Source organism: Nipponia nippon, unplaced genomic scaffold, assembly GCF_047370975.1.
Source record: "Nipponia nippon isolate SJK-2023a ecotype South Korea unplaced genomic scaffold, ASM4737097v1 scaffold_8, whole genome shotgun sequence".
NCBI classification, from domain to species: Eukaryota; Metazoa; Chordata; class Aves; order Pelecaniformes; family Threskiornithidae; genus Nipponia; species Nipponia nippon.
Genome location: NW_028262402.1, coordinates 21,376,627 through 21,392,367, shown reverse-complemented (window position 1 = coordinate 21,392,367; position 15,741 = coordinate 21,376,627). Strand labels below are relative to the sequence as shown.

Below are 15,741 nucleotides of genomic sequence, written 5' to 3'. Positions count from 1 at the left end.
CTTATCATTAGTTACTCAGAGACAAGACGACTGCCATTGTATGGCTTTTTCAGGCCACTGCGGCCTGAGGTTGCTATCTGGGCAGCAATGACTGCTTGTAATACTTTCCTTTGAGCATGGCAATGAGATGCACCCGAGCTGTGTTCTGCCTTGCCAAACTACATGTGTAGCCCCCAATAACCTGCAACTCCATTTTGCTTTCATCTCATGTTAGACAGTGGTCCTCATGCCAGGGAGGATCTTGCAGGGTGGTATAGGGACTTAGCACAGGTATTTTTGGCTACCCAGTGGAGCTGCTAGTTAATGTTGCAATGTGTTCTTTCTTTTCTGTCCCTTCTTTCCTGAAGCCCTCCTTTACCTCACAGCCGTGCTGATTTATTTGACCTGAGCAAAGACCAAGAGATGAACCTTGCCTATGTTTCTTCTGTTCCTCATGGCGGCATTGAACAAGTTCGAATTCACTGGTTACTGGAATTAGTTGCTCTCAGGTAAGCAAACATCTCAAGTCAAAATCTGGAAGAATGTGACAAATTAAAGTGTCCAACAGGTGCTTACTTTGATCTTTATCTTAGTATAATTGCAAGCGGGGCATGTCTTTGCTTCTTTGGAAGTCAGGTAAGTGCCAATGGAGGGGAATCAATTTGGGGGTGTATGAGACTAAGAAAGAGAGAGCTTGTATTGAGAAAGATGGGGTAACCTACATGCATTGCATGCTAACAACAGCTTAAGGGGCAGTTTAAGGTTTCCTTTCATCTGAAGAGTCCTGTGGGTGTGCTGGTCAAGTTTTACCAAGACCATCTCAGGTCATATGCTACAGTCATTCCCTGTCTCCCCTGCTGCCATGTCCAGGCCTCAGGATCTTGAGTCCCAGTTGTACCATGACCTCTAGAGAGGCCTCAGGCTAGCAGAAATGGGTTTCATGGACCATTGCATGTACAAGGTCCTAGTCCAGCTTTTTTTAACTGGGTGCATCCTTTCTAAAATACTGCTTGGTACAGTCTTTAAAAGAGAGCTCCAGAGGAGTCTCCAATGGTTCCTTAAGCAAGGAAGAGTTCTGCTTTGCAGTCAGGGCATCTACACCCAGTGTTATGGAGAGACTTCTCAGCTGGATTCCAGGCAGCGGTCTACAGCTCTTGGCTGTAGGTCTGCTTTTAATATTCAGCTCACGGTGTTATGCTCCCTTTCCAGGTTAGATGAGTCTCTGGCGAAAGCTAGGAATGGGATGGAATCGGGTGATAGGCATAAATTCAGTACATTCCTTACCAAAGCATTTCAGGTGGCAATACTGTCCCAAACGACTTCTCACCCATCCTGTTATATACTTTGCCAGCCATTAGCCATTCTAAGAACAATGCTGAAGGGCTAGAAAGGTGTCTTACTTTTCTGTCCTTCAACTTGGGAGACATGATACAGCAAAAAAAGTCCCATGAAGATTAAAATAAGCCTGACTTATTTAGAGGTCTAAAAGAAAGTTGCCACTATTTTATTACTACTTCTGTCTTCCTTCCACTTAACTTGGGAGTTACTTTTTGTGTCCTGAACCCACCTGTGTGCTGCAGCAAGTGACAGGTAGTGACAACTAAAATAGGGTGACTTTAGTTAATACCCTCTTCCAAAAGCATCATATACATAATAGCATTTCTAGTTCTAGGGAAATACATGTCAGACTTCAAGAGGACAATGTTGGATTCCTTGCCTAGTCTGATTACACTCATTTAACTCATTTTAACTCATTTTAACTCATTTAACTGATTTAAGTCTCATTTAACTCAGCTTAAACACACTCATACCAATATGCCCAGTGGAAAGAACCAAAGCCGAGAACAGGAGCGATTGGTCTGTGAGGAAAGAGAAACCATAAAAACCCCATCAAAAGTTGTAATAGCTCTTAAAGTTCTGCCTGGCTCAGGCTGTTGCTGAGCTGAGCATGTTTACAATCCACATCATTACTGCATCTGCTGTCCCAGACACAGGAGGATGGGAATTTACCAGTTGTAACTTTGGGGAAGCAACAAGGGGAAGGAGAGCTCAGCCTCTGGAAATGGGATGTGAGTGGAGGAGTAGTGGGTTTTAGAGTGTACATTACGAACAGAAGTTTTCTTCCTAGGTATTAGCGTGTGCTTGTGTATGTAGGTTTGTTTGGGAAGGTGTTCAGAAGTCCTGCACACAGATAAGTATTGCATCTGTGCCCCAGAGCTGCCTCTGTATGTTAGTTGGTCTATGAATATAGCAGGTAACACAGCTTCTCCCTCCCATCTTTCCCTGTGGAAGTTTCCCAGTAAACACCCTTTCCTGTGCTGTGTCTCCTTCTACTGGGCTATGGGTTTTGTACTCATTCTTGCAGTGACCCAGCTTCAGCAGGAGCAAGGACGACTGTCACTGCTCACCACCACTGGAATCCCTGTCTTAGATCTCAGAGGTTTCTTCTGAGAGATGGCTTGGGTCTTTCAGGTTTCTGTAATCAACTGACTTACAGAAAAATCAGTGAGTACCTTTGAAAAGAAAGTAGCCACATCTACACTCAGAGGCCAGAATCCCTCCTGGCAGCCTGTCTCAGCTATGCCACATGTTGGATTGGGCTTTCCAAATGATTGAGGGAAAGGAATGCATCTGTCATGGATTCTACTCAGCCTTTGTAGGGAGTGAGGCACTGAGTCCTTCAAAGTGGGACACAATCCTTGACACAATCAAAATTCTAGGAGCATGGAAAATCAGCAGTCAAGCAAGAAGCCCCAGAAAAGCTGTAGTGCCTCAAGGGTAGGATTCTAACCCACTAGCCTCAATATTTAGCCCAGCTTTGACATGTAGAAATTAGAAACTTTGCTACTGTTTAGAACCAAGCTAAAACTGCTCATTTTGCAGAAATGTGCATTTGTCCAAGAGAAGAAGACATTTAAGCTGTGGAAGGACAACCAGTGGACTGAGTGGCAGCAATGGTTTGGAAAGGGAGAGAGCATGAGGCCTGCAGACAAACATTGGGATTGCAACAGGGGCAAGAATGCAAGTCCAAACAGGAGGAGTTCAGTGCTGATGCTGAATTCTGTGCATGTGCAATTCTCTTCCTGAACCAGTGATTACCAGAAGGATGTAAAGAGGTTTTGAGTGAGAACCCTGTAGCAGCAAAACCGTGTTACGTCATGGGGCTGGTGAGTAGAGAAGCCTTCTTGGAAGGTGGTGGTAGGTACTTGACTGAAGAAGAGCACTTAGAGAAAACAGAGGACTAGGAGATACCACCACTGTGGAAGGCTAACATTGGTTTTCCTCACAGTTGTGCCATCTGTAAAAAGGTGCCATAAATGTTCCTCCCAAGAAGCAGATGTGCTCACATAAAAGACTGCCACCTTCCCCTTCTCACTTCTATAATGGTCTTTCTCATGTCTTCTGATCCCTCAATGCTGAGTGCATCCCTGTATTTTAACCCTTTTCTAGGACAGCAAACCCACCTCTTATCTTTTTCTTTATTCCAAGTTATCTTGTTATTTCACCACCTGTGAAAGGATACCATGAGGCAAACTATTTTCAAAGAACTGCTAGTTTTATTTTCCAAGCAAAAGCACACATTTGTCTCTACATCATGCGACACAGGAATATTCATGGTTACGGGGGAACCCAAGGTGTCTTTCATGGACTGCGCAGTTCCCTGGTTGTTAGTTACCAGTGCCAATAAATACAGCCATTTTGACACCTAGACCACACATTCTGGCCATGCTGCTTGGTCAACAGGAGTTTGAGGTGAAGATTCCCAACTCTTTGCCCAGCTCCATGGGACCCACACAGTCTGCATGTTAATAACCCTTTCCTATTTTTATGTAGCAGTACTAAAGTTTGTTGGATACATGATTTATACAAGGCACCACAGTGAACAAAAATATAGTCAATCTACATGATGGATATAACATTTCCTAAAAGGCATATAATGATTTTATTTCAACATTAGTATTAAACTAGTTGGAATTCCAAGCCCATCCACAATTCCTCTCCATGTAACGGTATCTGATTCCTGGTAGAATAGAAGAGAATCAGCAGTTTTTAACATTTTCAATCTTCATACCTTTAATCTTGGTATAACACAGTACAGCAAACATAAACGTGCCAGAAAAAGGCTTGCTTTTTTGGTTACCTTTTACATACTCCTTAGAAACAATTTACAGTCTCCCAGCATCCCTACATCATAGCACTGAAAGTTGTTTCCCTGCTGTGTTTGACATTGTCCAACACAACAACTTGATTGTGAGCCAGCTCTGCCAATGAAACTGAAACAGAAAATTGTTCTTATGGTTTCTTCTGGTCAATAGTTTCTTCCTAGTAGAAGTCTTAAAGCTTATCCCCCCTTTTATGCATAGCCAAGTTTCTTTGCTTAGGTATCCTTTGGTGCCATTCTTACAATAAATATGATGAAAAAGAGACTTCTGACTCTTAATTTCTCAGCCTGCTGGATAAGAGAAGGGCAGCCTCTCTTCATGTTTCTGCAGAGACTGTTGGAAGGATACACTTTCTATTGGAATCTCTCTCTCTTCCCCCCCGCCCCCCCTTTTAAAATGGGATTAATCTAGAGTTAAGGGTATTTTTAATTTTTTTTTCCTTTATGTTCTAGGCTGGTAGCTTGACCCATAAAGATAAAAGAAGTCTAGATTGCTAGGATGTGTGTTCTTCTGTACTGAAACAATTTTATTTGACTTCAAATGACAGCTTGCTTTGGCACAACAGCCTAAGAGTGTCTATATTGATATGGTCTGGCAGTAACTCCTGCAAACCCACTTCTTCATGCTAGGCTCTGGCAGAACCTTAAAAGAGATATTCCCTGATCAAAGAATGGTTATAAACAAAAGCAGACACAAAGCAATACTCTGTCCTTGGGCTCTGCCCATTTGCTTTTATGACAGAAAGACGCTAGTCATACCAAGTCAGCAATTTAAAGAATATTGTAATTCAATTGTTTTATGGCAGGAAAATGCTGCTAATGGTCGATCCTTTAATCTCTCGATGGACATTTCTGTCAGGTTTTACTGCTCTAGCAGTACTAACAGTGTGCAGCTGATACGCTTTTTTGTAATGAGTGCATGAAAATGTTGGCATTGAATCACTTACCAAATGTTGTGCTAGTCTCAATCCCTGTGAAGACATGTTTTATTTTGTCTTTTGGGAATGCACTGCTTTTCCTTTAACAAAATATTTAGAAGTTCTTGAGAGCCAGACAGGCTCTGGGGCACCTGGAGAACCTCAATTTGAGTGTTCTTTCGTTCAGTGACCTGAAAAGTTGAAATAAGCAAGTCACATGATGTGTTGATCTGACTTTTTTTTTTAAATGGCACAGCAGAAAAATGGCTTCTGCATACATGGAACCTATTTCTAGAGTCTGCTGATTATAAGAGGCACAGCTGTGATAGAATTTCCTTCCATGCGTGGTGCTGTGTGTGAACCAGCCATGAATAAGGAGAGAAAGATAGGGCAGCTGTCCTACCTTTTGTGCAGGTAATTATAAGCTTGAGTATGAGAGAGGATATGCTGCCAATGCCACGGGCCAGAACACTGAGTACTGTGTTACAATCAAAATCTAAATCTGTGCTTATTTGTAAAGAGAGAACATGCATACATAACAACACAATTGACTCTGAGGGTATCGTTTGCAATAAAGCAGAATGAACAGCAGTTAATGCAAATTATTGTAGAAAGTAACCCAGCCCTGGAAAACATGGTTTAGTGGACCTCAAATCAAAGCATAGTATTATAGGAGAAAAAAAACCCAAAACATCTGTAGTATGTACAAACAGTGGTGGAATTTTTCCAGCATATGGGGATACACAACTTACAAGGCATTGCTCCCTTTACTTGGCCCAGGTATGCTACTGTAAATCTTCATTAGCGTTGCAACAGAGAAGACCAGCCAGGCAGTTCTGACTGACCCATCACTCCCCTTCTAGGCAGATCACAGATTTACCTTCCCACCCTACCCTCTTTTCTCTTGTTTCTCTTTGCACCCAGGCAGGCAGTTGTAGGAAGAATATGCTCTGCTGCATCACAGTTCTGAGGTTTTATGTTTGATGGTCCTTATGTGTCCCTGAATTGGAGTTGCATCTGCCCATCAGAGGCAACTTATTTTTACAGGATGGTACAACTGCCTGGGTAACTGTGTCATTGCCAGTTAAAGCCATTAATTTTTCTTAATCCTGTTTATCCTCTTACTAGTTACAAAATTGTGCATAAAAGTCATATTTCTTCCAGCATCATTAAGGGTATCACACCCTTCAGTAACTAATTACCACAGATTGAAGCCAATAACACAGGTGACTCCAGTAGTAATTTTTGGAAATGATGGTTTTGAGAGGAACCTGTGATGGATAATGGCTGCTTCTCCTGTGGCAGGTTCTGCCATTAAGCCTAGGTAATCAAGGTAGAGAGATATGCTACATTCCACAGTATTTTATACATTTTATTTGTATGCAAATAGTGGGAGTTGTTTAGGAGCATACCTAGAATGATGGAAGGGGAATTCTTGCAAGCCAGAATTTAAACCATTATGTGTCCAAGATGCTAGGTTGATTGCATTTTCATGGAGATGGCTTAGCCCTCTTAACACAAACCAGCCATTAGACCACTGGAAGAGTCAGCTGACACTGGGCAGACCTTCCAGCACAACGTTCACATGATGTATATGTTGGGTCACACATGATCATGGCACAAGGGGGAAGTCAATCCCAAACTGTCCTATTGCACACCACCTGCATTTTAAAGGGAAGGTGCAGGTAATAATCCAACCTGTTCCATCCTGGTCCTGGACTGCATCCCCAGTGGCTGTTCTACGTGGCATCTGACAAACAGCAAAGCTCTTCAGGGGAGAATGGCTTGTAGGCCCATTGCTGTACACAGCCAACAGTGTGTCTGATAATTTAATTATTGCAAACCACCCCTCCCCATCTGTCAGTTTTATATTGAATCATCAAGGAAGACACAGGATTAAACTGAGCAATCTGCTGGAAGCTTTTGGTCTTTTGCAAACTGGACAGCATGGTGTATACTGTAGAACAGCATTTCCTGCATACTTCCAAAATCTTTCCCAAAGTAACCTCCTCTTTTTAGAGAGTCTATCACTGAGGGATTGCAGCAAGCCAGGAGAACAGAAATGTTTAAGTCCTTGTAGTCTTTCAGGATTTCCTTTAGAGTATTAACTCCAGTGGTGTCCAAAAATGAGATGGAAGAGCAATCTACAACAAGGGCTTGGAAATCAATTTGCTTAGGAACTAGTTGCAGAGTGGTTTCTCCAATGCCCAGTCCATTAGCAGTTGTGTGATCTCCGTTTTTTGGATCCTGCTTTTCCTTCTTCTCGTATTTCTTCCTTCTAGCAGCTTCTAGGTTAGGATCTAAGTTAGTCAATCTGTACAGAGACTTTACGAAGTAGTTTCTATTTGCATAGTAAAGTGGGGCCTCAAAACGGAATATTTTCACCTTTGGAACAGAAGAGAGGTTTTCATATTCTAAGTCATCCTCATAAAAGCTGGTGCCTTGAATCTGACCAAGCAGGGCTGCCCGTGGCTGCTGTGTCCGAACAATGATGCATAACATGGAGAAAACAATGCCAACCAGTAACCCTATTTCTGTGCTGATCAAGGCAGAGGCAGACATGGTAACAACCCAAACAAGTGTGTCCACCTTATTCACATGGTACCGTGCTGGCACATCTCGGAACTTCCTTAAGGCTCCTCGGAGGCTGACAATGATGATACAAGCGAGGACACACTTCTGCAAGGAGTAGAAGAGAGGTGCCAAGAAGAGCAGCACCAGCAAAACCACCATTGCACTAATGACTCCAGAGACTTGAGTCTGGCAGCCTGTAGATGTTTTGACAAGTGTTTTTGCCAGAGCTGCACTGGTTGCAAAAGAGTGGAAGAAAGAAGGAATGATGTTGCAGAAGCCCACAGCAAACATCTCCTGATTGGCTCGGATGGTGTAAGCATATTTCTTTGCACACATTTCAGAAAGGGATACAGTGAAGACAAAGCTGACTATGGCAAGAGGCACAGCATCTACAGCGACTTGGAGCATTAGGTTGAAATGTGGTACCTTGGGGGGAATGAATCCTGTTGGAATAGCTCCAGAAACACTGGATGCATACACTTCATTTAACTTACCGTAGTGTGACACCAGTGTTGCCACAACAATAACTACCAGTTCCGTGGGAAGAGGAAATTTCAGCTTATGCTTATACCGATCTCCTAGTTCCTTAGCAGTGACCAACACCACGATACAAATGGCACTTGTGATGACATCACAAAGGTTAGCTTGAGAAATGTTCCGAAAAACATTAATCCAGGTAATAATAAGCATCCCATGCCCTTGACTACGTGGGATTTTTATTCCAATCAGATACTTCACTTGAGCTGTTAAAATGGTTAAGGAAGCACCAGTTGCAAAACCATCTAGTACAGACTCAGATAGGTACATAGATACGAAACCCAGACGAAAGATTCCCATTAGAACCTGAGGAGACACAGGAAAAAAAAAAGGAAAAAAAAAAGATGAGCCTTAAATGCTGCAAATAATTAAGTACAGATGGGAGAGAACTAGCTGGAGGCAGATAGCATTTGGCTATTTGAATCTTAAAATAGGAATTATCCTTTGACTTTTCCAGTCTGCTTTTAAAACATGTGATTCCTTTTACTGTTCTGGGATACTACAAACCCAAGAGGTGAGTGAGAAGTTTGAGACAGAGTCAATCAAACATTGATCTGAAGCGACTCCACTGAAGTGGCTTGTCTGAATTTTGTTTCCCATGCAAAAGAGCAGTGGATCAAAAAATGCTTCTGTTATACCAAAGACAATTTTCTTTTTCCTGTCTTGAAGTGAATAAAGTTAAACCTTACGACCATTGCTTTGTAAACAGAATGACAACAGCTAAGATCCCTACTTTAGTGGCACTGTTATATTAAACAGCTTTTAATTTTAGCCCTGTGAACAGAAGGGAAAGTGGAGCACAGACAGCCTTTGTGGCATGGCTAAGGTCAGAAGTGGCAGAAGAGCTCACAAACTTTCCCAGATCCCTGGATACTGTCCTTAACTAGTTGCTTCTCCTTCCTTTGGTGGCTTTGGAAAATATAGCTTCACAAGGGCATTTTGGTGTTCATAAATGTGACCTGAAATTTCTTAGTAAATGGGAAGTTAGCTAGCTCTTTCTTAATTCATATATATATACAATTAATAGGTAAGTATGTATGTTCATTGTGCTTCCTTCTGTGTTCTCTTGATACCCTTGTGACAGGCAGCACATTGGTAAGTCTCAAAGAGACTTACAGCCATTGTCTGAAAAGTAAGTTAGTCAATCTATTTCCCCTCTTGTCCTTTCTTCTTCTGAGTTATCTTTGGACAGCAGTTTGGTAGAACATAATACCCACTAGAAAAAACACTGAGCAGCACATTCTGAACCTGTGTAGAAGTAGGTGAGTGGATATCCACCTTTGTTAAGGAATCTAGGGAAACAGAATTGTTTCTTCATTGTTGAAGCACACAGCTACCTGGGATTTTCTTTCATGGTAAGATCTGTAGTGGATTCATGGTCCCATGAAAGCAGCAAGGCCAAGAGGCAGTAGAGTATTAAAACAATGTTAATGGTCTTGCAGAACACTCTTGCTTTACCTGTGCTTGCTAGTAGCTGAGAAAACTGCCTATCTCATGCTTTCTCGTTAGGCTTCCTGGAGAAAATTGTCCAATGTCGTTCAAGTGAACTGATGCTGTATCTCTCGTTGCAAGAGAGTCAAACCAAAGTTTAGGTCATACAAAGAAGCTTTAGGAACTTCATACCTTGCCTCTGGATGTCAGCAACCACTTACCTGATACACTCCAGCCACAAATGTCAAGGCTGTGGCAATGCCAATAGCGTAGCATTCTTTCCCACACTGAGTATTCATCCCTGCAATTGTAAGGTTGAAGGCAGTTGTGTTGGACTGACTGTCATTCTGCAGAGAGCCATCACCCCAGGCTGGTGGGGCATCATCATTCAAGTCAAACCCAGCCAAGAGTAGTTCTCGGTCCACAACCTGTCCTACCATTAAGCTTATCAAGCTGAAAATGCCAACTGAGACATGACGGGATGTGCCCATGAAGAAATAGATGATGTTGGCAAAGAATGATGTATAAAGACTATAAATGGGCTTCAGACCTGCCAGCAGTGAGTATGCAATTGCTTGGGGCACCAAAATGATCCCAATCACTAACCCAGACATAACATCCCCCCAAATGTACTCTTTGCACTGGTACTTGGGAAGCCATCGTAAAACGGGAAGGAAGTCCATGACAAAGTTTTTCAGCTTCTTTGGGGTGCAGGAGCAGCTCTTCCTCAGCTTAGCTAGCATGACTTCTTTCCTATTAATCTTGACACGAGTCTTTCTTTCCATGCGAAAGCAGGAAGAGGTGCTATTTTCCATCCTGGCAGCTTCAAGTGGTCTTTCCATTGTCCCAGCATTTACTTCATGTATGTGTTCCTGCAGTGTGAAGAAAATGGCTGTTAGGCTGCAGTTCATGAAGTGCTTTTTTAGCATAGATGCTTGACACTAAAAGTTTGTCACCTGATTGTGCTTTTAAGGAAGCATCATCCCAACAAGAACACCACCACAGGGCTCCAGTGACACATAACACTAAGAAATAAATCTGAAGACTGAGCCTTTTCTTGCAGACATTCGATTGAATCCAGTTTTTTTTTACTAAGGAAAAATTGAGTTAAATTAGTCATTTGTTTGTACAACAAATCAGCTTTTCCAAATGCTCCATCAGAGAGGTCTCTGTGATCAGAGGCAGCACTTGATGGTGTGAAATAAACATATACTAGTGAGGCAGGCTATAGTCTTTCTAATAGTGCATCTTGTAGTCATTGGTGTGGAACTCACATGTGGCATAGTGATCTGTCACTGCAGCTGTCCTCAATGCACAGGAGAAAAATCTTGCTAGTAGAACCTGTAAAGCAGAGTTTTCTGGAGAGCAACAATTTAGTCATGCAAAAATTTGTACACAAACCATAGATGGACTCTTAGAAGCTGCTACATAACATGAACCTGTTGAATTGCAGATTGTTTTGATGTGCAGCTTCCATTAGGTAAAAAGCATCTCCTCAGAAATACCAGTTTGGCAATATATGGGCCATGCACCATGATGGAATCTGTTATCATCTCAGAAGAGTGCTACATGTTAGTATTTTCAGGTTTAAACCGATAGTTGCCCTAGCTTTGCTGTCAGGGAATAAGATACAACACATAACTCTGTGGGCAGCAGAAGAAAACCAGCAGTGTTTCCTATGGTTCTCCTGCATGGCAGTTTTCTGATACATAAAGACTGGGAAAATTTGTGTTCTCCAAATAGAGGTGCTTTTGGTGTCTCTTGCCTGTATGAACACAACTGTTTTCACCAAACTCAATCTCTGCATTTTTACTCAATTGTCAAATTAAGTTGAAATTAGCTTAGTGCATTCATAAATCATTTGGGGGTAGGTGGGGACATGACTGGGAGGCCAAACAGTATAACATGCAAGTGCCCTACCTTAAACAGTTTAAAAGTAAAAATAGGAGCAGGAAAGTGGAAAATGTCAAACAGATCATGCCAAGTGGCAAATCTTGTCTTCTGGTTTGCAGTGGAAAGAAAGAAGAGACTTCTGAGAGTGGATGCCCATATATAAGTACTAGGACATAAAGAATGACTCATATTGACCTAGAAGAAGAGAGTATGTGCTAGTACAACAGTATGCAGAGTCTCTAGGAAAGAAGAACTTCTCAAGCCCAGCCTCTCCCAGTGTCATAAACAGCCAGGATCTCTGCAACAAAGCGTTTTGGTGACAGGTGTGACATTGCAATATAATGTCAATGCTTGTCTTCACTTACTGTGATAAAAAAAAAAGCTGTTTCTTTCCGTATCTAGAGACAGAAGCCATACCCATCAGTTTCCTAAAACTTGAAGTACACTCACTGGCACAGTATTCTGTTGGTATATTTTAACAGTAGTAAGTTTAGACTCTAGTGACAGAAGTCATCATTCTCTGTGTAAATTTCATACTTCTTTTTTTTTTGTTAAGAAGGGTATTTTGATTTGTTAATGTTTGGTAACACCCAGTTAAATTGTAGAAATCCAAGCTGAGAAAAAACAAAGGGCTTTTGAGTCCAACTGGAAGCATAATTGATAAACAAAAGCATAGATTACCAACAGCCTGTAAGCTTTCGATCTCTAGCACTCCAAATAGAGAGTGGCTTATTATAAAGTCTTCCGTCTATCCTGCTTAGAAATTTTTTCCAAGATTTTAACAAATACCTTTTGCCAGCAAATTGCAAACAGTAAGAAGATATGTATCTGTAACTAGCGCGAAAGTCTTAAATAAGTTCCCAAGTATTATTTTAAATGACACGGCATGATTTTTAACGCCATGCAAAGTTTAACCACAACATGAAACAGGATGTTTAAGTGTTACAGGTATGTAATTCATAATTTGGTAAAAGGCAGAAAAGAGTTTCTTGTTAGAGATGTGTGGACTGATTGTCGAAGTTGAAAATTACCTGCATAATAGTCTAAATATATTTTAAAAAATCAGTATATTTCTATCCATCCCAATTACGTTAAATAGTTTTTAGCTCCCACTGTATAAGTTTCTTTATGTTTGTAAGTAAGGTTTATTTCCATCATAAAGGAAAACTAACTACAATTCAATGTAATTATTTAGAAAGATTGATGGCTATTTTTTATCAGTAATGCCAAATGTACTTTAGATTCTAATGTACTGCATGGTTATGCTAGGCAAGATCTGCTTGGACAGGAAATACGTTGGATCTAGTCTTTGTTAGAATGCAAAAGTGATAGAAAAGATAAAAGAACTTGCAACACCAAGAGAAATACTTAAGAGCATATGATTAAATTTTACTAAATACAGAATGCTAGCAACTGTAATAAAGACACTCATTTGTAAGATGCAAAAAACTTACACTTCCTGTCTTACCTAAATTAGTTTGGAGAATGAGAGGCTTGTGCGTGAGGACAGCAAGTCCTATTCGAATGCCACTCACTTCTTGCAGCCAAGTAAATTCACACAGCCAAGAAATAAAAATGGTGCCCTTGTTCTACATACTTAAAAGCTAGTGGGCAGTTCAGTATCCAAATGACTGCTTTTGATAGGCTGCATAAAAAAGATTGCATTGGCTTCTGTGCACTACACTCTTATATTTAATTGTACAGTTGCTGTCTGCCCCTCTCTAAACTCACACAATTTCCTCACAAGTAAATTTGTATTTACCAAAAAAAAAAACCACATTAAAATTCACACATATTCATTGTTTGTGCAGCTTCCTGATGGATGATAATAGTTTTTAATATATAAGATTATTGAAATATAATTTCTCTGGAAATCTGTTAAGAGATCTTGTGTATGAATGATAATTTAGTAATATATATTGGCTGTACTGCCCTACTGGATAATCAGAATAGTAGCTTTTTGTAAAAGCCAACAAAAAAAAAAGCCAGTATGATAAAGCGTGTATCTTTTCAGCAGTTCTGATGCATTTTAGACAAAGGTCAAAAAACCCTTCCTGGTGGAATAAATACATTCAGGCTAAAACACAGCCAAATGCTGACAGGAGGTAATTTTCTTAAATTCTTTTTTCTCCTGAAAATAAGGGTTTTCCTGTAAATAACCATTTATTCTGCTAGATACATTTTCAGAATCCATGTGAAATGAACATGCTAGCTGTAAAACACTCAGCTTTAAAACGAGATGTTATTGGTTTCCAGGAACTGTTAATGTTTAGAGTTTTAATTGTTACTTTTAGAACATAGTAAATCCACACCAAATAATGGAAGGCACGTTGTTACCAGCAAAACATTTTTCAGCTGTGTAACCCAAGAATTCTCAGGCTGTGATGCCTGTAGCTCAGTAATAACTTAGTTGCTTCACCTGAAGAAAATGAGATTCCACCATGGCTGTGTGCTATCCCCTGTATATTTCTGCAGCCTAGCAGAGAGCTGGGAGCTTCCAATGGTCTTGCCATCTCTAAAGACAGGAGGGTGGAGAGCAGATCTGTCTACTCCTGTGCACATGAGCAGACTCTGGCCTTCTGATTCTGGCACTGAGTTATGACACCATCCTTCCACGATGGTAATACTCGAGCAATATTCAGGAGCCCCAGCAGTGTCGGTAAATAGATTCCTCTGGTGGTTCGCCAAACTGACCCATTTTCAGCTCAGCCTATGCTAAGTGGTTTATAAGAAAAGGGACAACCCCTATTTCAGGCTCCCCCTCACCCCCCAGAGCTTCACAGAACATAATGTTTGCATTTTATTCAAGTGAAGGCTTCCCATCACTTGCTGAAAGCGCTGTTCTTAGCAGGGATGCGCAGATGAAGCAGCATATAGCGTAGAACATGTCTATCCATTGCATTTGACTTTGGTGTCAGAACATTCTCAACTGTTTAATACAAGTGAAAGTTACTTCCATGCATATTCATAAACATATGTATCATCCATATCATTACAACAAAAAGTGGTCTTGGTTATTTTTAATAGTATTTTGATGTTTGGAATCATCACAGTTAAGTTTTTTCAATTTGCCCTTGACCATATGAGCAAAAGCCAAAAGCTTTTTCTTTTTTCCCCTGCTTGAGCAGAACCACTGTCTGAACCGCTCATTCGTTCAGGTTAAATGCAGTGACTCAGTTTATCTTGTGAAAAAGGGAAACAAAGCAAAGAGGCATTCAAGCCAAACATACTGCTGACTTTCCAACTGGCCTTAGTCCCACCTTTGTTCCTGTCTTTTCACCATGCCACTGGTGTGACAAAATATCTTTGCAGGGGAGGAAGCATTCATCACAACATGTTCAGTGGGATTTCTCTTTGCAGGTTCCTTGGCAAGCAGTTTCTGCTGGTACACATATAACCATTCTGGCTGGATGAATTTTTCTTTGTGAAACAACATAAACCCAAAAATCTTTATTCTGATGCATCCCTTTGTCTCCTCACCCTGATCGTCCACCAGAAGATCTGAAGCTGTATCTCTAGAAGGCCAAAGAGGGAGTAGGCAGGGTGAGCATGCCTCTCTATGCTAAGGAGATCTCTTAAGTGCTGTATTTGGGACAGAAGTCAGTATATCACAACTCTATAATAGAGTCACTCGTTCTTGCTGAAATAGTGATTGCAAGTTTAAGTTAGGATAGAGGCCTTTATATAGGTTGGGCCAAGTGATGCTTGCGGTTTTCCTTATGTTCGAATGATGAAAAATCAGCTAAAAACTAATGTGGATAGAGCAGGTTTTGTATTTATCATCTGAAGTTTCATTGTATTTTTGTTGCATAAATCACAGAAAAACACGAGAGATCAGTTTAGCTAAGCATTTGATTTAAAACACTTGTAGATGTTCATGTTACTCATCTTTCATATCAGCAATCTTTTCTGCCTCTAAGAAACCTCTCGGTCTCTAATGGCTATGACCACATTACTGTTCTGGTTTTGAGCATTAACACGGTTTTGAAAAAAATCCCTGGTTAGCCTCATTTACAGTGCATAGATTCAATGCACAGAGGCGTGTTATGCTTACAAACCAGACTTTTTTCAGAGGAAAGTACCCAGAAGCTCTGCCGTAGTGCACTCTGACCTTTTATGGTGGCATAAAAACCCGAGCCAGCAATTGGTTCTTTGGACAGATTTGAGCAGATGTGGTGAGGACATTAGTCTGTGAGATGTGACTAGTCTGAAATAAAGTCCCCTGAAATGCATATAATACAATACAAT

The 15,741-nt window shown here is 40.9% G+C and overlaps 2 protein-coding genes across 30 annotated transcripts in view; one reads left to right on the top strand and one right to left on the bottom strand.

Moving 5' to 3' along the window:
• IDUA (alpha-L-iduronidase) overlaps nt 1–15,741 on the top strand; it is a 48,335-nt gene that overhangs the window by 3,272 nt on the left and 29,322 nt on the right. For 2 of the 7 annotated variants that reach the window (XR_015700980.1, XM_087741849.1), the window contains exon 2: nt 348–488. Coding sequence is in view for 2 of the 7 variants with exons in the window: in XM_087741849.1 (XP_087597975.1) it covers nt 348–488 (141 nt within the window). In the remaining 5 variants the exon portion in view is untranslated. Of the gene's footprint in view, nt 1–347; nt 489–2,862; nt 3,147–14,869; nt 15,037–15,741 lie in introns of those variants that run through there. The other 5 variants (XM_087741852.1, XM_087741850.1, XM_087741853.1 and 2 more) reach the window with 5 other exon arrangements.
• Nucleotides 3,515–15,741, bottom strand: part of SLC26A1 (solute carrier family 26 member 1) — a 38,007-nt gene continuing 25,780 nt past the window's right edge. For 10 of the 23 annotated variants that reach the window (XM_087741827.1, XM_087741828.1, XM_087741825.1 and 7 more), the window contains 3 exons: nt 10,875–10,941; nt 9,822–10,472; nt 3,515–8,475 (listed from right to left, as the gene is read on the bottom strand). In XM_087741827.1, the coding sequence (XP_087597953.1) occupies nt 6,955–8,475; nt 9,822–10,472; nt 10,875–10,883 (2,181 nt within the window). In that variant the 5' untranslated portion in view covers nt 10,884–10,941 and the 3' untranslated portion in view covers nt 3,515–6,954. Of the gene's footprint in view, nt 8,476–9,821; nt 10,473–10,556; nt 10,692–10,874; nt 10,959–15,741 lie in introns of those variants that run through there. The other 13 variants (XM_087741844.1, XM_087741842.1, XM_087741843.1 and 10 more) reach the window with 8 other exon arrangements.